This window comes from Daktulosphaira vitifoliae, unplaced genomic scaffold (genome assembly GCF_025091365.1).
Source record: "Daktulosphaira vitifoliae isolate Bord-2020 unplaced genomic scaffold, ASM2509136v1 Scaffold_15, whole genome shotgun sequence".
In the NCBI taxonomy this organism is placed as follows: domain Eukaryota; kingdom Metazoa; phylum Arthropoda; class Insecta; order Hemiptera; family Phylloxeridae; genus Daktulosphaira; species Daktulosphaira vitifoliae.
This window is the reverse complement of record NW_026099586.1, coordinates 46,732-74,251: the sequence shown is the minus strand read 5'-3', so window position 1 is coordinate 74,251 and position 27,520 is coordinate 46,732. Positions and strand designations below refer to the sequence as shown.

At 30.8% G+C, this 27,520-nt stretch overlaps 1 protein-coding gene across 2 annotated transcripts in view; it reads right to left on the bottom strand.

Annotated features, from left to right (window-relative positions):
- The window catches only part of LOC126908825 (centaurin-gamma-1A-like), a 42,893-nt gene extending 15,932 nt beyond the window's left edge, over positions 1-26,961 (bottom strand). Inside the window, exon 1 of one of the 2 annotated variants that reach the window (XM_050691124.1) lies at positions 26,525-26,961. In XM_050691124.1, the coding sequence (XP_050547081.1) occupies positions 26,525-26,711 (187 nt within the window). In that variant the 5' untranslated portion in view covers positions 26,712-26,961. Of the gene's footprint in view, positions 1-2,649; positions 3,046-26,524 lie in introns of those variants that run through there. The other variant, XM_050691125.1, reaches the window with a different exon arrangement.
- Between the last annotated feature and the right edge of the window lie 559 nt (positions 26,962-27,520).

Below are 27,520 nucleotides of genomic sequence, written 5' to 3'. Positions count from 1 at the left end.
GACGTATGAGAATACCGTATAGTTTGTTTTGGTCGAGTTCCAACGATCCGAAAGGAAAAAAAACTCGATATACAACGCGCGATAAAAAGATAGACATTTTTCATAGCGATTTACCAGGAAATGAACACGCTCACCCCTTCCCCACCCCGTAATCAAATATTCATATTATTTCTAGCGAGAACAACACACAATGTACTGTCTTCACAGAATCATAAGCGTGCCCGTGTAACACGATTGTTTTTTATGGTATCGCACAGAAAAATGACGTCACGCGTTAAAAGTCACAATTTGCAGCCACAAACTTTGGACTACTTTGCGCCCACCGGCATCTCGATAAAGTGATAAGGTCTTATCAAAATGACGTGTGCGCAAATACAAAATATGCGCTTGGAGAACACAGTGACTTACTTGGTCTCGCTAAGCGTAATCCGATCACGTAACGCGTACAAGTTACGTGTGTCCCGTCGAAGACGCGGTTTGAAATTCTCTCCGTGTGTGCATTGGACACATTTTTTATATATTTTTTTTCCCTTCAGTAACACCAACGTCACCTCTGGCGCGCGTCTAATAACCTCAGAAATACATTATTTTCATCGGCTTACACCCATCAGTATTCCAAGAGCAAAATATTACCCCCAATTCTCATGCATTATACGATGGCACGAAAATAACACCTCACACCGTCGTCGCAGTTAAAAATAATAGGAAAACAAACGTTTTTTTTTTTTTGTTTTATCGTTTTCGATATGATATCTATTGGAACACGTGTGAAATCTTGTAAATTAACCGACAGCGGATAGTGTGTGGAAACCATGACGACGTTGCACGGGAGCCGCCAGTTCATTAATGTGAATCAAGGCGGACAATAAGAACAAGTTCTAATTGTCATGTAAATTTCACGGTGATTGCTTGATGTTAAAATCTACTCTGAAAATAGGATGTGGTAGATTTTTTTTATTTTTTTTTTTTTTGTAAAGATATAAACGGTTGATATTTCATTTTTAATTGGATGTAATAAAAAAAAAACAATTTACGAGTGGCTTGCAGTTAAGTTTTCTGCGCGTGGAAACCGTTTTGTGGGCAGAATTACTCATTAAAACTGTGAATTATGGTTAATTGCAAGACTATGACGTACTAAAGATTTAAACGCGAGCCACTTTGATAACAATTTAGTGCACTGTTAATGTCAAAGTGATCGCTTCATACGCAATATCTTGTGATGTTTTTTTATTTATTTACTTTTTTACAGCTGAACAAACCGAAGCAAGCATTAAAAATAATAATGCGTCGACACTCGGATTAGACTTACAAGACGACATGGAGAGTTTTCCTTTAGTCGCACCCCTCGGCATTTTGTACTTTATTTGCATAAGCACTCGCTAGGAAAGAAAAACAAAGGGTCAACAAAATGGCTACAGCATTGTTTTGAGAGACAGGTGCTCACTGGACATCAATAATGAAAATCTCGACAAATCTAAAAACCTAATGGATCTCACATTCATGTCGTCGCCATTGAAAAAAGGCGAGAAGAAATGAAAAATTTAACAAATCTCCCCAGCGAAAACCTAATAAAAGATTCTATTAGAACCGTCAACGCCACCGTAGCGTTCAATTTGTTCAAAAGTCCATAATACAGCGAAGGAGATTTCCTAAACAATTCACAACGTTTTTTACGTGAAACTTTTGCTTCCGTCCCTTCAATTTAATACATCAAATATATTTCGAGTACATATATACATAGAGGGTTCGTTTAAAACAAATATAACATTTCACGAACATAAATCACTACGTTAAAGACGATGCCGCCAAAAACACTGCCGTGCGATTTTTCTCCGAGTGTTATTAAAAAAATCCAGAAAATTTCTCCTGTTTTAACTACTCGCGCCGGCGTCATCGATTAAATTCACAATTGCACGCACAATCCTGTTTTCCATAGATAAAGAATAATTTATACTTATCATAAAACATAAGAGTATTTAAAGTATGTGAATGTACGCCGTGTAATTAATTACCTGCGTATTGATCATTTTAAATGAGAAGTTATTGAGCATATATTATTTTTCTAACCGTCGTCGTTAAATAAAGATTAAATTTATTTAGCATTTTGAACCATATCGTTCTGGCCAATAATAACGTACTTTTACTATTGTTTCATAAATATTGAAACGTCCGAATGAATATCTTTGATAAATTATTACTGATAATTGTTTTTTTTTAATATTTAAGAAACACAAAGAGGAAAAAAACTCGATCATGGTTACTAGGCGTACACACGCCAGCAACATAAAGTATACAACGACAGACACAAAAGTGGAAAACTATAGAAAACCTCGATCCATAAAATAGTAACAAAAAAAAAGAGTTATTAGTGTTTTTTTTTTTTTTTTTGAAGGCCGGTCTGACTTGGTCGGCTGCTGGGCTGATACAACGTATCAAAAACTATACATTACAACAAATTTGATTTCGCAACTCTAAGCCGTTGAATGGCCTAAGTAATGCAATACATGTATTGAAGGACAATCGCAAAAAAAAAAATCGACCAATTAGCTGCGGTTTTACATAATAACGAAAACAAATAAACGCTTGAAATGCAAAACGCCATTGAAGTAATGCAAAGTCGGTGGTTATTATATACGAGTGTAAATTTACCGGATTTCCTTTTTTCCGCTATGACAAGCGATTTGGATCGTTTTACCCTGAGCGATCTTCGCTTGAGCGACCGCAAAAACGACTCGTGTACCCTTAGGACGGCGCCCCGGCTGGTAGGGGGCCCCATGTCGGTCTTGGGCTCCGACGGGGTAGTAGTAACCCATTTGGTGGCAGCGCTCAACATGATCGGCGGTTAGATAAGTGTAGCAACTAGACGATCGCACCACCGACAGAAATGCTATGCATCGATTGAGTTTTCCGGAAAAATACGAACGGCACACGAAATAAATGTTCACTGTGATTGATAAGCACGACGCACATGCAAACGAACGTCATTCGGCGCGGCACGATCGCGACGGAGTGAGCCCAACTGAACGAGCGGCCGACCGTGTCATGTGGCCGCGCGAGTAGGGTCACGATTCCCTATGATCGTGTACATTCGGCGGCAACGGGCAACAGATGTTACGGCCGGTGATTGTGGCGCATGCGCCGCGGTAGAAGAAATGCCAAGTAAGTACGCACCTTTAGGGCAAAGGTAATTTTTTTTTTAGACAAAAATATATTTTAATTTAATTGAGTAATGAACCCTGGGAAAAATAAATCCCCGTCGTGTGTTTTGTCAACGATATATACGTATACACGGCAGTTCGGAGTTGAAGTAAAAAAAAAAAGAAACCAGAAATAAATGACGTGGTTCTTTTCATTAAAAGGCACTAAATCAACCCCTATTTTTTTAATCCCTAAAAGAAACCCCTCTGCACAAGTACACGATAAATGAAAGAAATAAAAAAGTCATGTACGTTTCAATGTCATCGAGCGAATTTACAAAGCTGCCGGACTCTATAATCTCGCCAGTCACTTGGTTTACTTATTGACTTCATTGAGTTACTCGTTTGAAAAAAATATACACTCTTACACGGCATCGCTCGTCAAAGGGAGTGTTTGGTAAAATATATTTACCGTTTTCAGTGACTTTAAACACGAGAAGTATAAATTTCAGAANAATTATTTACCATTTTCAGTGACTTTAAACACGAGAAGTATAAATTACAGTGCACAAACGATACAAAAATCGTGTGAAAAAATAGCACAGCAGTTGTTTAAACAGTTGTAAACGCTATAACATTCTATTGTCATAACAAATTCAAGCTCACAGATAATACACCGTAAAACAAAATGTGTTGAACAAAAGTTCTAAAACGACATAACGACATTCAAATTGAGTTTCAAGAGGAGATCGAAAAACTCGCAATGTGTGTAAACTCCGAGGCGCAGCGGCGGCGAACCACACAGAGAATCGATGACGTCATGAATGCCGACTCTAATACTCAGACCTCTGGTGCTATTAGACGAGTAGTAGTACGAAACCCAATCAAGTACATTAGTAGTTGGACGGTCGTTGTGTTCGAGTGGCTTCTAACACATTCTACTGTAGTGATGAATAGACGCCGTCCCACATCGGCGGTGTCCCACGAATGTACACAGTATAACCACCGGATGCGTACAAAGGCTGGGCGCGATGCACAGACGGGACTCGCGCGTGCCGCCGTTCAGCAGCATCGTCGTACGTGGCTTACAGATTACAGTGCGAGGGAGTGACGGTTTTTGTAAATATTACACGTTGTCGGTCTACACGCGGCTTGTCGCCGCCACAACAACACACAGAGATATGGTGGAAATATAATACAGAACAGTTCGCGTGTAAATCATAGAAATCATGTACACCGGAGACGGCAAAATACCATTCGACACGGTGCCGATCCGGACAGATGTTTTCCATAGCAGTTTATGTATGTGGACACGCGACAACGGCGGCCGTTAAGGTGTGCTGAGTGTAATAAATAACATTAAACGTATCGGCGGACAGCGTTTCATAAAAAAACCGCCTCCCGATTAAAAACATAAACCCCAATTGCCGCCACCTACGCTGAATTATGTAAATTCATTTTTAGCATATCACATATTCGTCCTTGTTACAAATAACGATGTGCTGTCGTGTTAAACTAATTGGATGACCTCGACTTGGGTTTCTATTGTGTGCGAATGTTTGGCGCACAAGGCTATACGACACTATGATAATTATTAATAACAATTCAACTGCCCTTAATGATCATAAGCTAACCCCAAAAATCATTCTGAACGTCCTAAAACTTTATTCATTATAGACTGACCAGCGACCTCGTGACATTCTCCGAATTCAAAAATGTAATTAACATTTAGACGGAAGAAACCATTTTTGCAACCATTAAGCCAACGGACCGGAACGATTATTTTCATTTCACAAAACCCCTTTTATGGAATTTTGAACAATCGATTTTTTAATATAAAAGAGTATATTACCCTATACCATATAGCCGAATAGTATCGCGTTGATTTTTTATTCGAATAGCGTAATTATACTAACCACATTATTTCACGCGTACTATTCAACAGTTGTGTAAATTAAATAACAGATTTTAATGAAAATAGATAGTTTCGTCGCTAAATAAATCGTACGTTATTATGATTGTAGAATATAACCGTGTGTTACAAACAATACCCAATCAAAAAATGTTTATCTATAGAAATATTGTGCACGTGATTTAAATATTATCCGTTCGGTTAAAACCAATTCGATAGTTGGCAGTTCACATATCAAACAAACGCGTTTAAATACAACCAACACGACGGTTTTTGTCGTGTTGATAAAATATTTACAAATAGAAATCAAACAATGTACCGCCCCTTAGCCCGACAAGCTGTAGAACAGCTTATGACATGATGACGTGGTATGACCTAGTTACAAAAATAATTAATCAGAAATTTAATTACATACAAAATGAACCTAGTCGAATAATAAACGCTATGGGAGTTTCTGCTTCCAATAATGAAACTACTCGAACAGCAACTGTGGCGAACAATACGATAAAATGTCTAGTATAGTCATTTATAGAAAAACACGAGGTGTTCTCTATTCATGTTTAGATACGAATATAATAATATCACCGGCTCCAGATGCCAAATCTTACACGCTTGCACACACACGTCACACGTTAATAATTAGATTATCATTATCGTTCATCCCAGTACAGGTTATTGTTGCTCGACGGAAACAACTTAAGGCGATTAATCGTATTGTATCTAATTACGCCGACTACGCAACAATAATCCTTTGGTGGAGATCCCAACGACGGATAGGAAGATGTCGTTTTAACTAATGAGCACACCAGCGTATTGTTGTTATTCATCGGCGGGTTCGGTTTTTTTGTTCAACAAGTGTCATTGCATTCAGATATTTCATACCGTCAAAAGATCTGTCACACAACCGTCAACCCAGAAAGCAAGGTCACCGCCGGAGGGGTGGACCGAAAAATTCAAGACCTGGGGGACAACGGTCGTGTTTTGACTCTTTTGTGTTAAGAGGATGTAGTGCGGAAGACGTAGAAAAAACTGATACAAAACCACGGGAACTCCGCCTATCGGAATGATATATTTGTCCGCTACTGTCTTTATGCCGTGACTTCGATAAATCAAGTATTCTGCGACTTCAGAGTACCGGTCGCGCATACCGCGAGGAGAGGTCGAATATAAGTCGGGGAATACTGTGCATCATTCACGACCATCTGCCCCAATTATTTTCGAGGAGGAGAAGTATGACATACGTAATCTGCGGACCTCCTGCAGATCGAACCCGTGCCAAATATGACGACGGAGTGTATGGGTACATGTATGAGCAGAGGATATGATCATCTATAGTGTTGTCCTCTTCGAGGGGGCGGCAAACGCCTTCGGGCGGTATTCTTTTATACAAACGCATCGACCCCCATTATTGTGTTATGTACGTGCGTGTGCGCGTTAAGACGATAAAGAAGAGAGAAAGCAAAAGGGGTTCGATGGTATCAATAAAATTTGTACTAATTCGTCGTCGTCGTCGTTGTTGTATTATATTATATAAAATAATGTATCAATAAAACAGCTGTAGCCGCGGTGTTCTAACTGTCAGTTTTTGCCGACGGCCCATAAATATTCAAAATAAAACATAAAAAATTGGGGACCATTATGTCCTACTGCGCTGCTACCCGTTACGGAACGAGGGTTTTTCATCGTCGTTCCACGAAATGCATGCGAAACATCGTTAAGTGTAAGAGGTTATCCTGATGGGCTTCTGTACGAAATACCTTTACGCTTTAATCGGCACGAGATTTTCATCAAAACACACCTTTGACCTTTGACGTTTATTCTATAATTTAAACCAGAATTGGTTTTAGGGCAACAAAATTACTTTGATTATCCTCTTCTAAGCGGTCGATGACTTGGAAATCTCATCGCCGAGGAAACCGACAACTGTCACGTCTTAATGAATCATCAACATAAATAAAATTAACAGAATAAGTTGATCGCGGGTATCTTCGTAGAGTCCGTTGAAAATTACTAAATAAAAGTTGGCTGTGGCGTGATGAGACCGTACAAAAAGTGGACATTCATCTGTTTCGGGAATCGATCGCTTTATTACGTCTATAAGTTATTAAAAACGTTCAGTTAATGAACTCTATGCGAAACATTAATTTATTTTGATGGGTTAAACAACAATTGTATTATTCTAAGGTACTAGAATTTAAATCAATAGTTAGAGCAGAACGTATATTGGAAGTGTTCATTAAAGATTTTAGCATAAAATCGCGTTATCAATTTGATTAAAATTAAAAACTAGGGTATAACAACAATAACGATGAAGATCACGAAAACGCAAAACCATTTACATAATTAATCTTTAGTTAAAAAAAATAATAAAAACGCATGACGATCAACATAAAACGGTTGCAAAAGCTCTAAATCTATCACCTTTACAAAATAGCACATGACTAAGCACTAAGCATGGGACGGACCAAAAATCTACCGTTTTAGTCACACTCTAAGTCTAGACATGAGCGTATAATATTGGCTTACGTCCCGGTGATCGAAGCGATTTTTTCACCATCTTACAAATTGAGACTTTTTACTGTACTACTGGCGACAACTTTTATCTTATAGTGTAAACCTGGTTGGATTATAGCTTGGAAATAATAAAATTGAATTGGTTAGGCGAAGGAAAAGTTCTGTACAATTGGCGACAGGAATGAAACAAATTTTTCTAGGGAAAACATGTTTTGCTTTAATTCGTTAAATTAACCGCACTAATTTTATTGAGCATAATTAAAGCGTTGGTTTTATAATCGCTTAAAGTGTCTCTAAAAGAGGTCAATTACACCCAATTCAATGAATGGTCTGTTAGCAATGAACGAGACGTGATTTTAACAGGATAAGGTTTTTTTTTTCCGATTAGCCGATTTCAAGTTATGAAAAACGTGCGTCCGGCCGGTACTCTCTTCGCTCCGTCAAAAAATCCAACCGACCCACATCCGCATAGACTCGGCTAATAAAATAAAGTGCGCACAACATTATACAATAATTGTTAGTCATAACAAAAATATACACGCAGGAGAAATAATAATAACAATTTGTGCGGCCGATGCGATGGCCGCGGATGCATTTGACGTGATTACCATACACAATACACGTACATATTAATAACCGACAGACAAGACCGGGACAAATAAATAATATTTACAAAAATATAATGCGCACAGGCATAGCCCATTTCCCTATTTTATGATACGGAGATGGAATTGAACCGTAGCGGTTGTTTCGGTCGGAGCTGCTAGTCGTGATGCCTTGCCAAACGTACTGGCGGCTCATGCAAAACTCATTATTTTTAGTATTAATGGAAAGCGAATTAGAAAGAAAAAAACAAAAGAAAATTAATTTAACCTAGTGGTACACGGTTGGGTTTATAAATTAGATGGTGGCGACACTAGAGTGTGTCTAGATTATCTTATTTGCCACGTCGACCCTATCAAGAATCCGAAACTCAACTTTTAATACTGTGAGTCACCCGAGGGAATTAATTTTTGTCAATTTATCTGAATCGAATCCAAACTTTATGTTGTTCTACACTATGTACAATACGATTTAAAGCACGAAATTGACGTAATAAGATTATTTAGTACTTACAAGAATAGATGTAAACGAACAAGAGTTCCTCGAAAGTTTAGTGACTCGTGAGTCACTTTTTTCGGAATTAAAAGTATTTGAACCGTAGCCAATATTCATTAAAAGAAAATATTCTAAGTAATATGTCTTACATTTCTTTTGATAATCAGAAAATAAATAAAAATACTTTTTAAAGAATTCTAAAATCATATAGCAATAAAAAATAACGGATGACGCGCTACAACATTTGAGTTCTACAGATATGCCTTTAAAAATCTTCCACGCGAGTGGATATATTTCTATTAAAACTCTATCTATAATAGTGTGAACAAAAACGTTGCATATTTTATTCTAATAAAATAACACAATATATCAATTCAATGGAAAATTTCGATAGAGCGTAAAAAAGGTAATAAAATTGTCAAACGCCAGAGATATTTGTGTAACATTTGGTCACGTGCTTCCGTAATGATTAAATGCCTTTAATATCGATTATGTCAACGTTAAATTTAGGTATACGACAAATGCAACAGTGACATTAATTGTATTAGTGACCAAAACGATCGAATCAAAATTTAACAATCCTATGGCAACTGCAAATAGTTTGAATAGAAAATACATGTAGAAATAATATTATTTAGGAAAAAAATAATAATTGTTATATATACTTGTTAGTAAAAATTTTAATATCAGTCGAGTTATACATTTGTTCATTTAATTAGGTAATATTTATACATAAAACTGTATTGGGTGTATAAAAAATCATTCAAAACGTGAAAAAAAATAGAATTACATAGTTAGTTTTATCCGAATGATATGAAATCGTAGTAGATTATTTTATAGAATTAAGATCTCGTTATTTATTTATTTTTCAATATCGTGATAAAACTAAAATTAAAAAAACCATTCAAAATAATATGCTTCTGTACAATTAATTATACATTTTTGTGGTTTACGGACAAGATGGATTTTTTTAATAGGCTCACGTGATATTTTATATTGATTCCTTTTACTTTAACTATCCACAACATTAAAATGAAATTTTGACCATGTATTTTATAGTTAATGGTTATAAGGCAGTAGAGTAAATGCTACACAGAAAGTTCCTAAAAATAACAAGAGTAAGTATTTGTATTTTATAATTATGTCAACGATAATTTAAAAACATTAGATTTAGAAATATCTTAATATTATTTTAAAATGGAACAATAATGTTTAAAAAAATGATAAAACAACCATGTATTTTGAAACCTTGCCAAAATAGTGATTTAATTAAGCCAATAAACGAATAATAAACGTCCGGCAACAGAAAAATGTGTTGCGATCGCAATACTTGATGACACGGATGACTAACGAAGACGTATTACAGTGTGATATCTGTCAAGACTTCTATGAAACACCATTGACAACAGAATTAAATAGTACAATGGTCCAAAGAGCCCTATAAATAAGAAAACAATTTTCAATGTATAACTTTTTGTTCTAGAAAAAAACGATTCAAAGAGTGAAACAAAATTTTAAAAAGCTCATCATTTCTAACGCATTAAAAATCTTTCCCAGTTTTATATATTTCACAAAATGCTACTACGACCAGCTGCAGTTGGACGAAATACTGTTATAATATACCTAAATAATATAGTCGATCGTTAATAATGATTAAGAACGCATAAAACGACTTTTTTTTAAGTTTAAATTATCTAATACAATAAACGCATAAATTACATGAATATCAACAAAAAATAAATATGTTACTATTACGACAAAAGACACGTAGAAAAAAACGCAAACCGCATGGACTTACAACAGAAAACTTAGAAATTTTTATAGGACTAAGCGTGACTTGTTAAATACAATGTTATGATAGGTGTTAAATTATTTAAGTAGATAATCAATTCGCCCTTTGAAAACTAAGTAATTCAATGACATTAATACTACCTAAAATTTGGACGGCTTCCTTTAACTGATCCAAATTTCTTTTTTATGTATTCTTGAATTCTACTAGCACATTGTTCATTTGGTATTCAAATCATCCACAAACTTCTACATCAATAACGTACAACCCACATTACCCCTCGAGACTTTTTCCACAAAAGCCCACCCCTATTTCATTCTTTATAACAGGCTCCGAGTTGGTAACAAAATTTATTATATTACACTAAAAGTTTTTTTCATCTTAGTTGTTAGACAAATGTATTTAGAAACTTACTGAAAATATGTATCGTGCGCTTAATTTTTCCAAAAATAAATAAAAACAAATAGCGAGTACCAAATCAAATAACATTAGAAATTCAAACAATCCGGCAATCTCCAATCATAAATAAATTGTATGAAAGTCAAGGAATAATTATAGTTTTAGCGAAATGTATTGTAAGATAAAATCGAAAAAACATTGAATATAATAAAAAAAAAACACTTATACCAGTAGACGATCTAAATTATTTAAGCGTTTTACCAGGGAACTATTTAATTTTATTAGTTTTTTCATCAAATTAAACTGCGTTCGAGCGAATAACTTCAAAACAGCTGCATATATTGGGCGTTTTTTTATTATTCTCTTATAAAAAATACATTTAAACGTTATGCGATAGAGTGTTTTCACTATCGCACGTTTATTGTAATATAGTGTTGAAATTTAAACGAAAATGAAGACACTGTCGCTTTTTCATTTGTAAGCACACAAAACGACGTTTTACAAGTACAAAAATTGCGCTACGTGCATTTTACACATCGAGAACTTTTTGAACGTCGTTTTTGTTTCAATAGTTGTTTTTATTATTAATTTAGACGCATTTGACCATAACTCGATGCACTTCAAAAATCTTACCCTCCTTCCGTATCAACCCTTTGCTGGTCGCAGACGAGAGCTTAAAAATATATAATAGACAGATGTGCTGTTCGTTATGACGCAATATAATATATAATACCCACAATTTTTTTCAACATTTAAATTAGTCGTATTACATTTGAAATTACCTGCGGATGTGTAATAGCTCGGAAAGTCATCATCGCAAACATGACAGCAGTGCCACACTAATCGTGTCAGCTGCTTCCTATGTAGTTAAACGCAAGCGCTTTCAATAAACATTCTGTTGGGCGACGATAAGCCGTAAAGGGTTGTATTATGTCCGAGCGTATCGGATGCGGCCAAAGTGGCTGTGTCGGAAAGGGTTAATTCTATAATGACGACTTATAACAATACTAATGTACGAAAACAAAAGAGATGATTCCGATTAATCAAACGCACTGGCAAAACCGCTTTCGAAATATTTATTTAATTAACAATGGGAAAGCCGTTATAGTAACACTGCGAATGTTGATTGTCTATAGTTAGTGTAATATAACGTAATTAAAATTAAGTATTTGCGGGTTCGATATTGCGCAGCACATGTAACGGCGTCAAAGTCATGTGCAGTCCAATTGAGCAACAGACTTTTTGCAACGTGATCCACAGAGGAACGTTAGCAAATCTATGTGAAATTAACCGCTGTAAAAAACAATTATCCGAGTTTTTTTTTTTTTATCACGATTAATGAAATAAAAGAAATTTAATACTCGCATAAAAATCCGTGCTCGCATACAATGAGCTAGGGGGAAACGGTTCGGTCCAATGAAGCCTGAAAGGATATTTTCGCCGGATATAATTCGAATTATACGTAAAAGTGAACATCAAAGAGTTACTGCACTGAACGCGTACTACGTTCTTCACCTTTCGGCAGAAGACGAGAGTCCGCACATGTATGTGTACCCTATAAACAATAATTCGATTTTTGACGGTCCTTCTCGCTCCCCTCAAGTTTGGAAATCTAGACCAATTTCCTACATCATCGTTGTCGCGAAGAAAATATATATAATAACAATAATAATAATAATAATAATGAAAAGAACAGCGACATATAGAGAAAAAAAGGGCGATACACAATAGGAGACACTGGTGCGTGTAGGGGGAAGTTTTTTTTGGCTGGGGGCACGCACAACGTTATAGACGTCGTATGCATAAGGTACGCGATCGCATTGTCGGGGCGCATTTCGAGGAGTCGAAAACCGACAGGAGAAAAAAAGAAAGAAGGCCGCCGTCGGTTTCGAAAATATCCAGTGCGACACCGCGTTACTTTATGTGATGGGGCAAGGTGAAAAACGGCCGTTGGGACCCGCCAAATGGAAGAGCGGACGATTTATGGTACGACAACATTTACAGGGGAATTCGTTCTTCATGTGTGTACAGGGTGTCATAGAAACAAAACAAAATCTATTCTCAGGGGTCATAAGAATGAAAAAACCTATATTATCGCTTTTTTTTTATGATAATTATGTCTGACGTTTCGCAAATCCAATGACTTCCTACTTTGTACCAACAACTGTATACGATGTCTACACCGTTTCTTTGTATACTATCAGCCGGACGGAAACCTTTTAATAGACTCTTGTGGGGGATGTTGTTAACACCCTGTGCATATTCACAATAGTGAGATAACAAGAGCAAAAGTGAAATATCTTTTGACACACTCAGTCAATTCTACAAGGATNTTTTGACACACTCGGTCAATTCTACAAGGATAAGCGCGTTTATGACGGACATATTTTCTTGCGTGACACGTACATTTATGCGAAGCGAACGTGCCAAGTACAAATACAATGATATAATAATCTGATTATACACTGGCCATTTTGGAAACGACGTTGATGACACCCCATAAACTTTGAAGGCACCACATTAATTTTGTAATAAATTACGGTAATGGACGTTCATTCACATACAACAAGGGGCTCGTCGTTCAACAGTCACCGCGAAAGGTGTCCGACTATTATTTTGTACAACTGTATGAATGACGTCAAAACCATTTCGGAAATTTCTAGTTGAATAGAATATCGCAGAGATTGTAAAAAGATAGTTTCTCTCCATAAAAACTGTAAGTGTACAATATAAAGTAATCGGCAATTTATCAGCGTAAAGAATCGTCTTTTACTTGACATTTATGTCGTAAAAAAGTTTATTTAGTACCGTTTAGTGTCATTTATAGTCGGAACGAAAATATATGTTTTTCAAAAAGAATAATTCAAAGCGTTTTCAAAGGGATTTTGTCAAAATACATATTGTTAGCGAACACAACGAAAACGTTGGAATTCATACAATATTACAACTTTAATAGCCTAATAGAATTAAACTGAACAAATTTTTCGCCTTTTAAAACTGAATAAAATAATAGACGGCTGTAGATTCATTCGATTAGCATCCAGTTTTACAATAATTGACAAGCACTCGAACAAAATGTTCTTTAAATTTCCAATAATAAAATATAAGACTTCAAGTAAGTAAACACACAACATTTTAAGCCGTTGTNGTAAACACACAACATTTTCAGCCGTTGTTGGGATAATAAACAAACTTTACTATGAAATGTCTGACTCGGGTAAATACAATGTAACAGCTTCTGTGTCTGCAATTGTTACTACGATTGTAAGAAAAATCCTATGAATTCGTTCGGTAATCTATTCGATACACACGTGGTTATATTTTTTCAATCGCACAAACTTTCATTTGTAGTGTCATTTACATGCTTCCGTCAAACTGTCAGAGAGAGAGAAGATAAATCGCACGAAAAACTTTTTCAATAAGCTCTCCAAATGTAACGGATGTTTACCAATAAACTACAAGGTTCCTCGCAATATGTGCTCAGCTCGTATACACGACTAAGTCATACATTGTACTCATAGTTATAAATGTGATTATCAGAGAGAATAAAAAAATCCTAGCTAAAATTCATTGTTGTCATATAATTTCCACACGCGCGGGCACGAGCACAGCGTTGTCTACCGAGTACGGATTAAATATTATAACGAATAATAATATCGCTATTATTAGCATTGTTATTATAATGATTGTTATCTCGATATTCACCTGGGAAGCGATGATTAAAACCAAATTTTCCCTGCGGGGGGGTTAGCTTAGCCCTCTTCTGCTTTTGTCCATTCGTCCACACTGCCTCAAAACATGAACACGCGTATATGTAAATGACACTTGCCAATTTTTTTTATGTACCCGCATAATGATCGTAACAGTATAAACATCGGGCAACCCCTGATTATTTCCTTTTTTTTGCACATCATCGAATTTAATAGGATCATAATATTCTCCATGGCTGTTCAAGTCGGAGAAAAAATATGAAAAATTATATTTACATTTTCAATGCATTCGTTAACAACACCGGTGAATTGTATTTTGATTATTGAAAGACATATTGACCAATTGTGTACCGCATGTGTTTTAATAGGGGCGGGTTTTTTTAGCCAGGTGGTGGTAATAACAGACAAATATTTTTGGGAAATTCATATTAAACACAAAACAAAATTGTTATTTAAACTTACAATTTTAGATCATATGTCCAAATGAAAAGTTTTAATTACTATATTATTCTATTGAAATAAACATTACTAGAAAGTAAAAGACAATAACGCTTAAGATACATTCAAGTTTCTAGACAGCCCGCGTAGCTACGCAAAAGATCATATGCTGCTTAGGTAAATTAAAAACGAATAGAAAATGAAAAAACACAACCACAAAGAACTTAGTAATTAAAGGTTCAAAGTCGAGACATATCCCCACAATGAAAAAAAGCGGGTTGTTCAACTATAGTAGAATCGGCGACGTATTGTTTGTCGAATAATAAAAGGAGAGCCGGTCGAAGCAAATATAAGAGAGAAAAGGGAAGCCAAAATCTGTCTGGGGACTCGGGCATGTGCCTCCACATTGGGGGTAGGTTAGTTCAGTCGAATTTTAAATACCAGTTTTTGGTTTCCCAACGATTTTATAACGACTCGGGATCTATTAAAATACTCATACACCACTGCAGTGGCCGCCACCCGTCAGTGAAGTCTTTTAAAATGCAATCAATATGTATTATGCGCCTTTAAACGTGCAAACACTAATTATGCATCCTGATTTTTAGGGTCTTGTTTAAATTATTCAGAATATACCATTGACAAGCCTACGCATATCCAAATTGATTTTGACATTTATTTTAACAATAGTAATTCTAATTCGATTGAGATATAGTTAATTCGTGAGATCAATGTTCCTTTAACAGTGAAAATAAAAATAGTACAAAAGGTACAAAAGTGTATTAAAATAATAATACATCCTGCTGAGAACTGATCTACACAACTAAAAAGGGCTATAGTTAAATCTGTTCNATAATACATCCTGCTGAGAACTGATCTACACAATTAAAAAGGGCTGTAGTTAAATCTGTTCTTATGAATAAATTACGACCCTATAATTATTTGTTACTTCTCATTTATAAAAAATAAATTATAATTCAAATTACAAAAATATAATCTTGAACAAAAATAAATCACAAATATATACGTGATATAAGCACTTAAATTTTTTGTATTTCATAACATAAATTTTTATTTTAGTTACAATCAAGAAAATATTCAAATTATACATAATAAATATTAGTAAATATTTTACGATTTTACTCAAACTATTGCGTACTTTATTATTATCCTATTTTGATGACTATACTACACAATAAATTATAAATCCATTACTCACATAAAACAAAAAATATAAAATAATCAAACAAAAACATAATTTAAAAAAAAACCACAATTTAATACAAAAATATGCTACAGTACTTTTATGTAAACAATTAAACAATGACATAACAATTAAACTATTTAAACATTAAATGTATGATAAATCAAATATGATTTAATCATAGCATAAATAAAATTTTAAATAAATGTTTGTTACTAAAAAAATATTATGGGTTTAATTCTGTTATGATATCTATTAGTATAATTTATTTTTATAATGTTATCAGCGCCATCTATCAGTAATTTATCCATTTATATAGTCAACACTATTCATAGAAAAAAAATTATTTGTTTTTTAATCAAAAAAATATAAAAATTCAGATTTACTAGACAGTTTTTGTATAATAACCAAATGAAAATATTAATATTATTATTTTTTTCTTTTAAAGAATGGTACAGGAATTACAAATATGGTAATTTTTCTTTTTGTAAAAATTATATGAAATCGAGAATAAAAATCATTACCTAAAATTATTAAACTCTGTTGTCTAATTTTATAAATTTGTTTCAAATTATAAGAGTAAACCAAAAACTAATTCATAAATAATCGTAATATTATAGTCTGGTAGTCAAATATTTTAATAACCATTAGGATAACAAGTTATGCAACCACCTAAACATACTTGTTAATTTAGTAACAAAATAACCAGAGAATAATAAACGTAAGATAAAATACTATTTCTTTAAATAAAAAATGTATTAGTATTTTTAGTATATTAACATTGTGTAGTTATAAATTATAATCTATAACTATTATAATCTACTGTAATAATTATAACTATAATAATTATAACTGTAATATGTAACTTTATATCAATGAAGTACAATTACCAAATATACTTGATAATAAAAATTAGGAAAAAAACGGAAAATCATAAAAATATTTTGTTTTTTTGTTTTGCATGATGTTATGAAAAACGAAAATTTTGAATTTGATTAACTTAACATTAAAAAAATGACATTAATTTCCCTATAATTTTAAATACTTCAAATATACATATTTAAAGTACTTAAAATTCTAAAGAAATTAATGTCATTTTTACGTATTATGATAAGTATGTATTATAATAGGTAAAAAAAAAAACAGGAGAATAAATAATACAATAACAGATTACTATAGATAAGTTTATTATTTATCTTCAATAAACTTAAATTTATATATTCTTTTCGTAAAAGAACGTACTTATACTATATAAAATTTTGCTTGGAAGATTAATAAAATATTATGTATTTCACTTTTATTTTAAAGAAAATAATTATTTTAATTAAATGACTATTCTAAAATAAGAAATGAACAAAAATATTTTGTTTATTATTTTATTTTACAGTTAAAAGAAAAATATTTTTATATTGAATGTCATGAAAAATAAGACAAGAATTATTAATTTTGGATATACAGAGACATTAGATAATAAAAACATAAAATTGTTTTCAATTATATAGTTATAATTAAAAATATTTAATGTAATAAAAGGAGTATTACTATTACTATTTTTATAAAAAAAGTATTAATATAAACCACAAATATTGTTCTTTTCTAAGATGTCTATATTTATAATTGAACTTGTGTTTGTAATCTGTGAACATTAAAAAGACGTTTACTACTAAAAAGCACGTATTGGACCAATATTCAGTTCAAGGCTTCAAAGAGTAGTTGTGAAATTATTCAATTATTTACTTTTTCAGTATTCAATAACTGAAAATATTATTACGTCACATTTTATTCTTGTCCAAAACTATTTTAGCGCTGTTTATAGATGCACATGTAAAAAAATTAATTTTATGTTTATATACCAGAATATTAAACAAATATACAAAAATAATTATAGAAAAGATGCTCCAAATATGGAAAGGGATAGTATATTCATAGAGATAATATGGGATAATATATTATTTAACGCAAATAAGGCCGAGGGAGGGTAGTAGGAATAGTTGCCGCGGCTCTATGTTATCGAATCAATAAAATTCCTTAATAAATAAATAAATAATCATTCAACCAAAAAATTAAGTAGAAGAGAAAATTCAATAAAAATACTATTCTCTATTTCAAATACATAACTTTAAAATAAATAATAAAACAAATTTGTTATTTTTCACAATTATTAGGTAAATTTACAAAGAATCATTAAATATATAAACTCTAATATCATTAAACAAAAATTCATTACGTCAGCATTCATATGAATTATACACAACAAATAATAATGTTATGCATTGAACAAACTATTTATAGTGATCAAGGTTAAAAAAAATTAGAAATTTCGATTGTAGTCCACGTCTCTCATTAAAAATTTAAAATTCTAAACAATACAAGCGTAGATCTCTTTAGAAAATTAGTAATGATTATTACGAATCATATTTAAGGATCACGTAGTGTAAAACTTTTTACTGTCTATCTTATCCAGACTGTACCAAAATAATAAACACACAATTTGATTTCTTTGAATATTTATAATAAAGTTTAAATATTATTAGAATAAAAGAATAGCAATCGAAAAAAGCGCTTAGACATCTCTACTGATAACGACGTGTGGATTTAAAACTATATACGAGTTGCGTATAACTGATAAAATGCATTGATAAATAACTGAGATAATTATATACTGCCGGCCAAAATTATTAGATCACACAATAACTTTAAGATTTTTTTCAAATAAGATTTGATATCTTGTTGGTTTATTAAATATTATTATAATATTAACAAACATGATTGCTGTAGATTCAAAGAAAACATAATTCACCTGCAAAAAATTATCGACAGAAATTTTAATTCGAATTTCTTTAGTGATCTAATAATTTTGGCCGCCAGTATATAATTGTAACAATTTCATCACAATAACAACATCTCGATTAAAAACCAAACATTTAACTATCGATTATGGCTCTAAAACATGTAAATATAATATATATAGGTAATAATGTACAATGAAAACAATCATGTCCTTTGTAAATTAATATTGTTTTAAATATTATAGACAACAGTTATTCATTGGAGCAGTAAAAATAATTTGAACATTTTTTTAAAAATCGAAAAGGTCAAATTGTCTAAGGGTTTGCGATGAATTTACAAGTATTAATATTAAAATTTGAATTCATTTAATTCAATGGGCAAAATAATAATTGGCTATTAGGAATACATTCAAAGGGGAAATGTTTTTCTTATTAAGCACAATAGTTGATAATAACTGAAACGATCAAAATTGAAGAACACTACAATATGAAAAACAATGATCTTTTCACCAATTATTGAAGCTATCGTTGGGAGATAATAGTGATGGCGGTGAAAGTCGAGTCCAAAAAATACCCATCTTATTGTGTTATCATTATGCTCATAGGGTTTTTGTTTCGTGTACTAAAATCGGTATTGTTAATAGGCAGGCGTGACTAATCTGTCAAGGTAACACAGAGAAGCCGAGAAAATAAAAGATTGTCTTTCTGGACTGTGGAGACACATATAAGCAGACGAAGCATCACGATCAGAGATGATAGGAAGGGGAGTCTCTTCTTGAACTACTATTTTCATTATTTTTCGCTCCGACTGATACCGTTCTAAGTTCGTTGGCACCAACGCATCAAAGAGCCTGAGATGATACCATTAAATTAATGACAAAATAATGATCTGGTATAAATTGCTATAAAACTCTTTACGGGAACTATTTCGTCGTCAATCCAAAAAAAATAATACGAACGTAATATATTTATTAAGATTTTATTTATCTTTAAAGATAAATAGAGTAACAATAATTTATTAAGTAAAAACAAATTAATAGTGTATTGAGTAATATCGAATATCTTTCAATATAAAACTACAATAATCAGTAGCAATAAAATATTAATTTTACAGGATTTATTTATATTGTAACAGTATATTCTATAATATTAGTAATTTTTCTAAAAATAAGTCATTCATTTTTCTACTTTTCAAATTACATTTTTTATTTACTCTTTAAATAATCATATGAATTCCAATACAAAATTATACTGCTAACCATTCATCATAGCTAATAGAAATTTCATATTGTTTATTCATAAAAAAAATATAACTTAACTGAGAAATTAATAAGATGTTTTGTAAACGAACACGATTTGTATTGTGTAATCTACACTGAATAAGTCTGATCACATCTATATAACAAATTTCAAATGATAGAAGTCCCCTTATTTCTAATTATCTAAGAAACATTGTTATTATTATGAATGATAATGTATACAAAAATAACTGTCAACAATGTCGTAATGGGGTTATTGAACGGTTTTTGATATGTTAAAGAGAAACGGTTTATTGACAATAGCATTTATTATTTACCGCATTGCACCGCTGACAGTTGCGAAAATTGAGACACGATAAAGCAATCTGAACGAGCTGAGAAAAATTCTTTAGGAAAGTTCATAATACAATCATAAATTTCATTAATTCATTATTTACTTAACCTCGCATCAGTAATAACTAAACAGTATTTAATACTTCATAAATAGATATATGCAGATACACATTTCATTTGACATCACAGTATACTAACTACGTGTCAAGGCTTTCAATCTTAGGTTTTTTCTCATTCTTTACAATTTATAGTCCTTACTGTTCACTCAGGCTGCGCGCAAACGGAGTGATATGAATAAAACTGTTTTACTTTAACAAAAGATGACAGGCCAAGAATTTCCAAAAGAATTATAAACTCAAAAGAATCCACTTCTGTTTTGATCTTTGAGGTTTTTGGTAAATTTTATATACATCAAACAGAGTAAGGACACCTACAAACACGTTTATTTTTTCTACCTACACGCCTGCAGTCATAGGCACGCTTACATCCGGTTTTATGCTGTTTAACGTATAAAAAAAATGATCAAAAATGTACCATAAAAAATGAAACTGTTCACAATTTGAAAACCGTTATGAGCAGATTAATTGGAAACTACTTCCAGTAAATATATTATTGAAATTGCATAGGATTTGGAACAAAAAATTAATAAATACGATTTTTCGACATTAAATTTAAATAGAATCTGTTTTACAAAAAATCTGAAAGATTACTATAATAAATGGCATCTAAAAAATTTGATAATAACTTGGAATATAATTTTCACTACTCACGTTTGTATAATTATTTATGTAAACCAGTTTTATTTAAGTACATTTTGAAGTAACAAAAAATGAATTGCATTAAAATCGAATAAAATTTATCGAGAAATTATGACTGTAATATATAGGTGGTAACCTCCTTTAACTAAGTAGTATTAATTTTTACCGTTATTTTTCTTTGTGAAAAACAAGTGATGAATCATAAATGAAAATGAAAACAATGATTATTAACACTATGTATGCCATTCTAATTTATTTAAAAGTGTATTGAAAATGAAATATGTTTTTCAGACAAATTAAAAGTAATTTAAAATAATACAAATTTTAATTTAATTCGAAATTATTAAAAATAATATTAAAGTGTTAAATCTATGACACTTGAATTTTTTATCGTAACAGTTTAAAAATCTTGAAACCACACGCCAACACGGCCTTAGGTACAATTTAAGTAGATATATTAAAAGAATAAATCACTAGACAGGAAAAGAAATGCGAGCTATGCTCATTATAAATAATTACTTTGTTAATTGAATTTTAACTTATTAAGAACAATTACTGACTGACAAAGAAGATAAATATTAGAATTAGTTTTATATTTTTGTGAGAAATTTTTATTAGTGTCAATAGTTTTCTACAATTTTTATTAGTACTCATAGAAATTAATAAAAAGTAATAGTAAATATTATTCGGGATATAAAAATAATCAAATAAATAGCCAATCGCAATAAAATTTATTTAGTTCTATACACTGAAAAAGGTCAAACTAACATATATTCTTTATTCTATATTTTTGAATAGATCTTTTCATAGTTAAACGCTATATTTTTAGAGAGGCAAGTCGTCTTTTATGAACATAGTTGATCAAATACCTGAAATTACAACTTGTTCAACTTTATGCCTACTATTTTCTAAAAGATGATGAGCCAAATATTTAACCTACTGCGGTAACAGCTTAACTGTAGTTCTTTACAAAAATTAAATAAATAATAGCATAACAGAATGATAATTTATAAACACCCACAGCCAATTCATTATTCTTTAACTACGCGTCTAATCAGGCTGTTTTTTTATTTGAGTGGTAATCATTCATATAATTCTCTGCACATTTCCTCGGAAGCGAATTATTACTACGACTCCATCGTATTATTTGTAATTATTTTTTTGTTCGACCAGCCGTAACGGTACAAATACTAAGTATATCGTTCACCGAGATTTCAGCGGCAATAGTTCTCGTGCTATACACGATTTCGTGTTTTTACACCGAGGCCACTATTGTTAGCTGCAAATAGGACATCGTTGTAACAATTCTTTCCTCATACAACACGGGTAGAATATCCCACAAAGAAAAGCCACCTGCATTTTTGAAAATAAATCCAATAGGACCCGCATATTTCAGTATACTAATATGTTATCCTAAAAAAAATAGACAATTCTAGTTGCGGGAACGGAAATTTACTATAACATCAATGTAATGTATTAAAAATTACAGAATAAGAATAACTATCCAAATTTAATTCTATTTTTAAGTTTTGTTAGAATCTCAAACAAAAAATTTTGAGTTGACTTGTGTAGAATTTATGTAGTAAAGAAATTTAGAAAATTTCTTTATAGCTGTCAATTAGGAAAAGCATCATTTTATCATTCAATTACATCATTATAACACTTGTGAGTTGAAATATAATGTACAATGCATTAATAGGATTAGACTTGAAATAATCTAGCAAAAATCTTTAATTCAATTTCACGATGAAAAATATTAATATATCAATTCATCATTCAAGTGGGAGCCGAAGATCTATTACAAATATTCGTCATCGACAAGATACTTAACAACCCGTAAAAACATCCGCAGCAGTTTGATATCAGACAATTCCTCTACCCACATGTCACCCACATAATAGTATAGTTCACGGACTCTAGGATAAATAGTAACTACTTTTAAAAACCAATGTTATGATCAAGTTGAAAATAAACAATTTTTAATTTAACTATTTTTTTCGAGTTGTGTTTCTAGCAAAATTTCAAGGAGTATTGAAAAAATATATACATACATATTCTACAATAACAACAAAATATTTGGAATTTTTTATTTTATGTAGAAACTGAAAATTGTTTACTTAAATAATTTATATTAATTAGAATTTCAAAAGAACCGATTTATGTACACATGAACAGTAGATTTGTGTATAATCTGAAATATCAATACAAATCCTTTTAAGTTGATTTTAACTCAATACACGAGACAATATTTAGCTACACCTATTAAAGGATGTTTGAATGTCATTGGATTGAAAAAGGAGTGGGCTATAGATCGTAATACTTATGAACAGGAAGCAATTTATTTAAATGAAATAAAACCTTAAGTAGTTTTGTATTTTTTTATTATTGACTATTTGATAAGACGATACAATTTAAAATGATACAGAATAATATTTAATAGCACATATTGTGAATTCAATTAATTTTTCGTTATTTTACTGCTGAAATTTTTTTTTTTTATATAGTAGTTATCTTTTATATAAATTTATGTACTGTACTACATCAGAAATCAACATTTTTTCTACACAAAAAACTTATTTAGGCATTTAACTTTTTGAAGTATTATCATTAATAAATTTATATCATATTTTTTTAAAAACTTATAAACAGCTCCACTCATAGTTTCAACTTCGATTAAAACTATTAATATAATGAAATGTATATAAATTAATAAATAATGTAACATTCATCTAAACTATATCATCTACCAACAATAAAATTTATCATTAAACTGAAATTCAGCGTAAAATTAACCAATAACCAGCCTTACAATTATTTGTATGAATAAAAAAAAATTATTTATTTTTCATTCTAATTAAAATAATGATTTAAAAAACTCATTTTCATGTTTTTGGCTAAAATTCAAGATTTCCTTTAAACATTTTTCATTTTGAAAGCATTCTACAGACCTATTTAAACATCATTCAAAAATTATTTTAGATCGTTGCTATGGCGAAAAAAACAGAATTATAATATGTAAATTTTACTTCTATTGTCACCATATCAACTAAAATTTAACAATTTCAAAAAAAAATTAAATGCGCAATTTTTTGTACCTATAAATAGATTACCAATTTACTGATAATTGTAATTATAAATAAATATTAATAAGCGTACATGTTTTGTTTATCACGATTTACTGAAGATACAGGCAGAACTACGGCCTAAGTCAACTAGGGCCTGGTAAAGTCAATTATGGTATTAATATATGTATATATATATTTATATTAATCCTTCACTTAAGTATGGTATAATAATATAAAATGGCTCAGGATCCCAGTCTAATTAAAATAAACACATTTTTAACTCTTAATTTTGCATTTATATCAACAGTATTTTTTATAAGACTTTTTATAAAAACTTTTATAAAACTAGCCAAAACTTTTTATTTATATAAACCATGAATAAATTACTCCAATAAAATGCCTGTTAAATAATAAACAGCGAGTAGGTGTGTAAAATCTAAATTTAAAATAAAACGAAAATTAAAATAAATAATATTTACCTAAGTTACATATGTATTTACTTTAGCTACACTGTTGTCAATTACCTGATGAAAAAAAACACCTATAGCATATCTAGGAAAAAAAACATTTTTTTAACATGTTAAGATTAAATGCGATATTTTTAAATTGACTTTTTTTTTTTAAATTTAAATTTATAATATTTTTTCAAAATATATTTTCGTGTTTAAAGAATTGGCTTAGAGTTTGCATTTCATGATATTTATAAGCGACAAGTTTTTACGTAAATTATACTTAATTTTTATTCGAACTTCAGAACTGAACTACAACTTACATAGACTAATATACATAGTGTTAGTATTATAAACCAATGTTTTTTTGTACAAAACCTAATACCTAATATTATCTTTATTATACAAGAAATTTATTTGATATATGGATTGTGTATGATAACGCACACAGTCAATTCGTGAATACCAATCGTACCTACTGTAATTTTGTTTTTAAGTCAACAACGCGGACGTGCAACCGGTTTTTGTGTTGGGGTCGATCGAAGAACACAGAAGAGACATTGAAAATGCAAATACGAAAAATTGGGTCAATTGGTTACAATTTGTAAAAGCGGAAGATTTTATTAGATACCAGATAACATGATCTGATTTATTATTAAATTGGTACTAAATTTGAACGTTATTAAATTAAATCAATGAAGAAAATAACATGATTTTATTGTAATCATTTTCAAATATATAGTACATAAAATTGAGCAATTTACGATTTGTTCCATTTTAGGCATTACTTTATAATTTATATCAACAATAGAAAATCTTTATTTAAAAAAAAACCAGTAAATGCATAAAATGATATACATGTTAAATATAACATTTTAAGCTTTTTGAATTTATAATAAATGAAATAATAAAAATCAACAAATATGAAAAAAATCAACTACAATAATATTAAATTCAGTTTTGTATCATAAGGAATATAAACAAAAAATTAAAGGATTAATGAAAAATATGAATATAATATTTTACTTTTTAATATAAAATTATATGACATACGTTCATACAAAAATTCTTTAAAAGAATAAATTTTTCAAATAATTAGAAACAGAAATTGTTAATTACATATAATATGGTCCTAGTCATTCATGTTCTTTCATGAATGACAGACAACTACACTAAGTTAACCTTTGACATTCTTTAATAAAGTAGTAAAAACTAATTATTAAGACTCATTTGACTATATTTGATGCCATAATATAAATTGTTAGCTATAGGGGTTGTATAATTACTTTAAATAATTCAAATTAATAATTTCTATACATAGGTAATAACTTTTTTTTAAATAATAGCTAATACTTCTAAAGTAATTTGATCAATACAACATTAGATATTAAATATTAGTCTTAATTAGTCTCTATTTGCATTACTTAATTTTTTTAATAATGATAAGATATATCAAAACATACTGGCACAAGTTTAATGTCAAATTACTGTAATCGTTATATGAATGACACAAGGTGTACAGTGTTACAATGTCTTCATATACACTATACGTAGATTGAAATAAATATAATTTAAAAGCTGTTCTGTACAGAATTTTTTTTCTATTCTACTTATATAATTTGTAAATTAAATTAACTAAATTATTAAAAAACTATTTGATAAAATAATCTTACCTTCTATGCAAACTACATGATCACGGATCTGTTGAGCGACAATAGGGTCTGGTATGAGATCAATTAAATCATATATGGCATAGATAGACGGATGAACGCTTTCAAATCGTTGAATTTCTTTACATATAGCTAGAGAATTATTAGAAAACAATGATGGGTTATGATAATAAGACGGTCGACTATTCATCTTTTGGTCACAAGTATGAACATCACATTTAATTAGGCATTAAATTAATAATACAAAAAATTGAACAAATCAAAAAACTAATGAGAATAATTTATATTTTATATGACAAACACTTAAACACTTTAATCATCTAAATTATACAAAAAAATAACCAAATTAATACGAGACGAAATATGAGTAACAGCCAAATTGTACATTAAGAAACAACGATATCACTCAGTACGAACGGGTTGTAATCAAAAGCGAGTACAAATAAACAAAACACTATCTCAGGCAGTTGTTATCCATGTTTACCATCAAATGGTATGTCACAACGCATGCGCAATAGATTCCTACATTCAATTTCAACAGTTTTCTTTTAACACGGATAGATGCCGCACTAATTTAGCGTCTTTTTATTTATTCGTTAATTTAAAAGAAATGTTCAGTTTAAGACATATTAACCCACAAATATTTTTATTTTTTTCGTAGAATTGGTTTTTCAACGACAAAACTCTTAAAGTTAAAAGTTGTAACTTAAGTTAAAATACCTCAACAGTTATAATGTTTAAAAACAAAAATAATTGTATAAAATTGTTTGAAAAAAATTTTTTTTTTGGTTGATTGCTCTTTTCCTACGCCAACGATATATAACCGTGTTTTAATACTACACATTCAGATCGCTATAAAATATTGTCTATAATTTTGTTTAAAAAAAAAATTTATTTTAAATATTTAAAATAAAAATAAATAAATGATGTGATCGTGCAATTTAACTGTTTATTAGCTTATCACATATTTATCACACGTATTTCTCTCAAAAAAAAAAA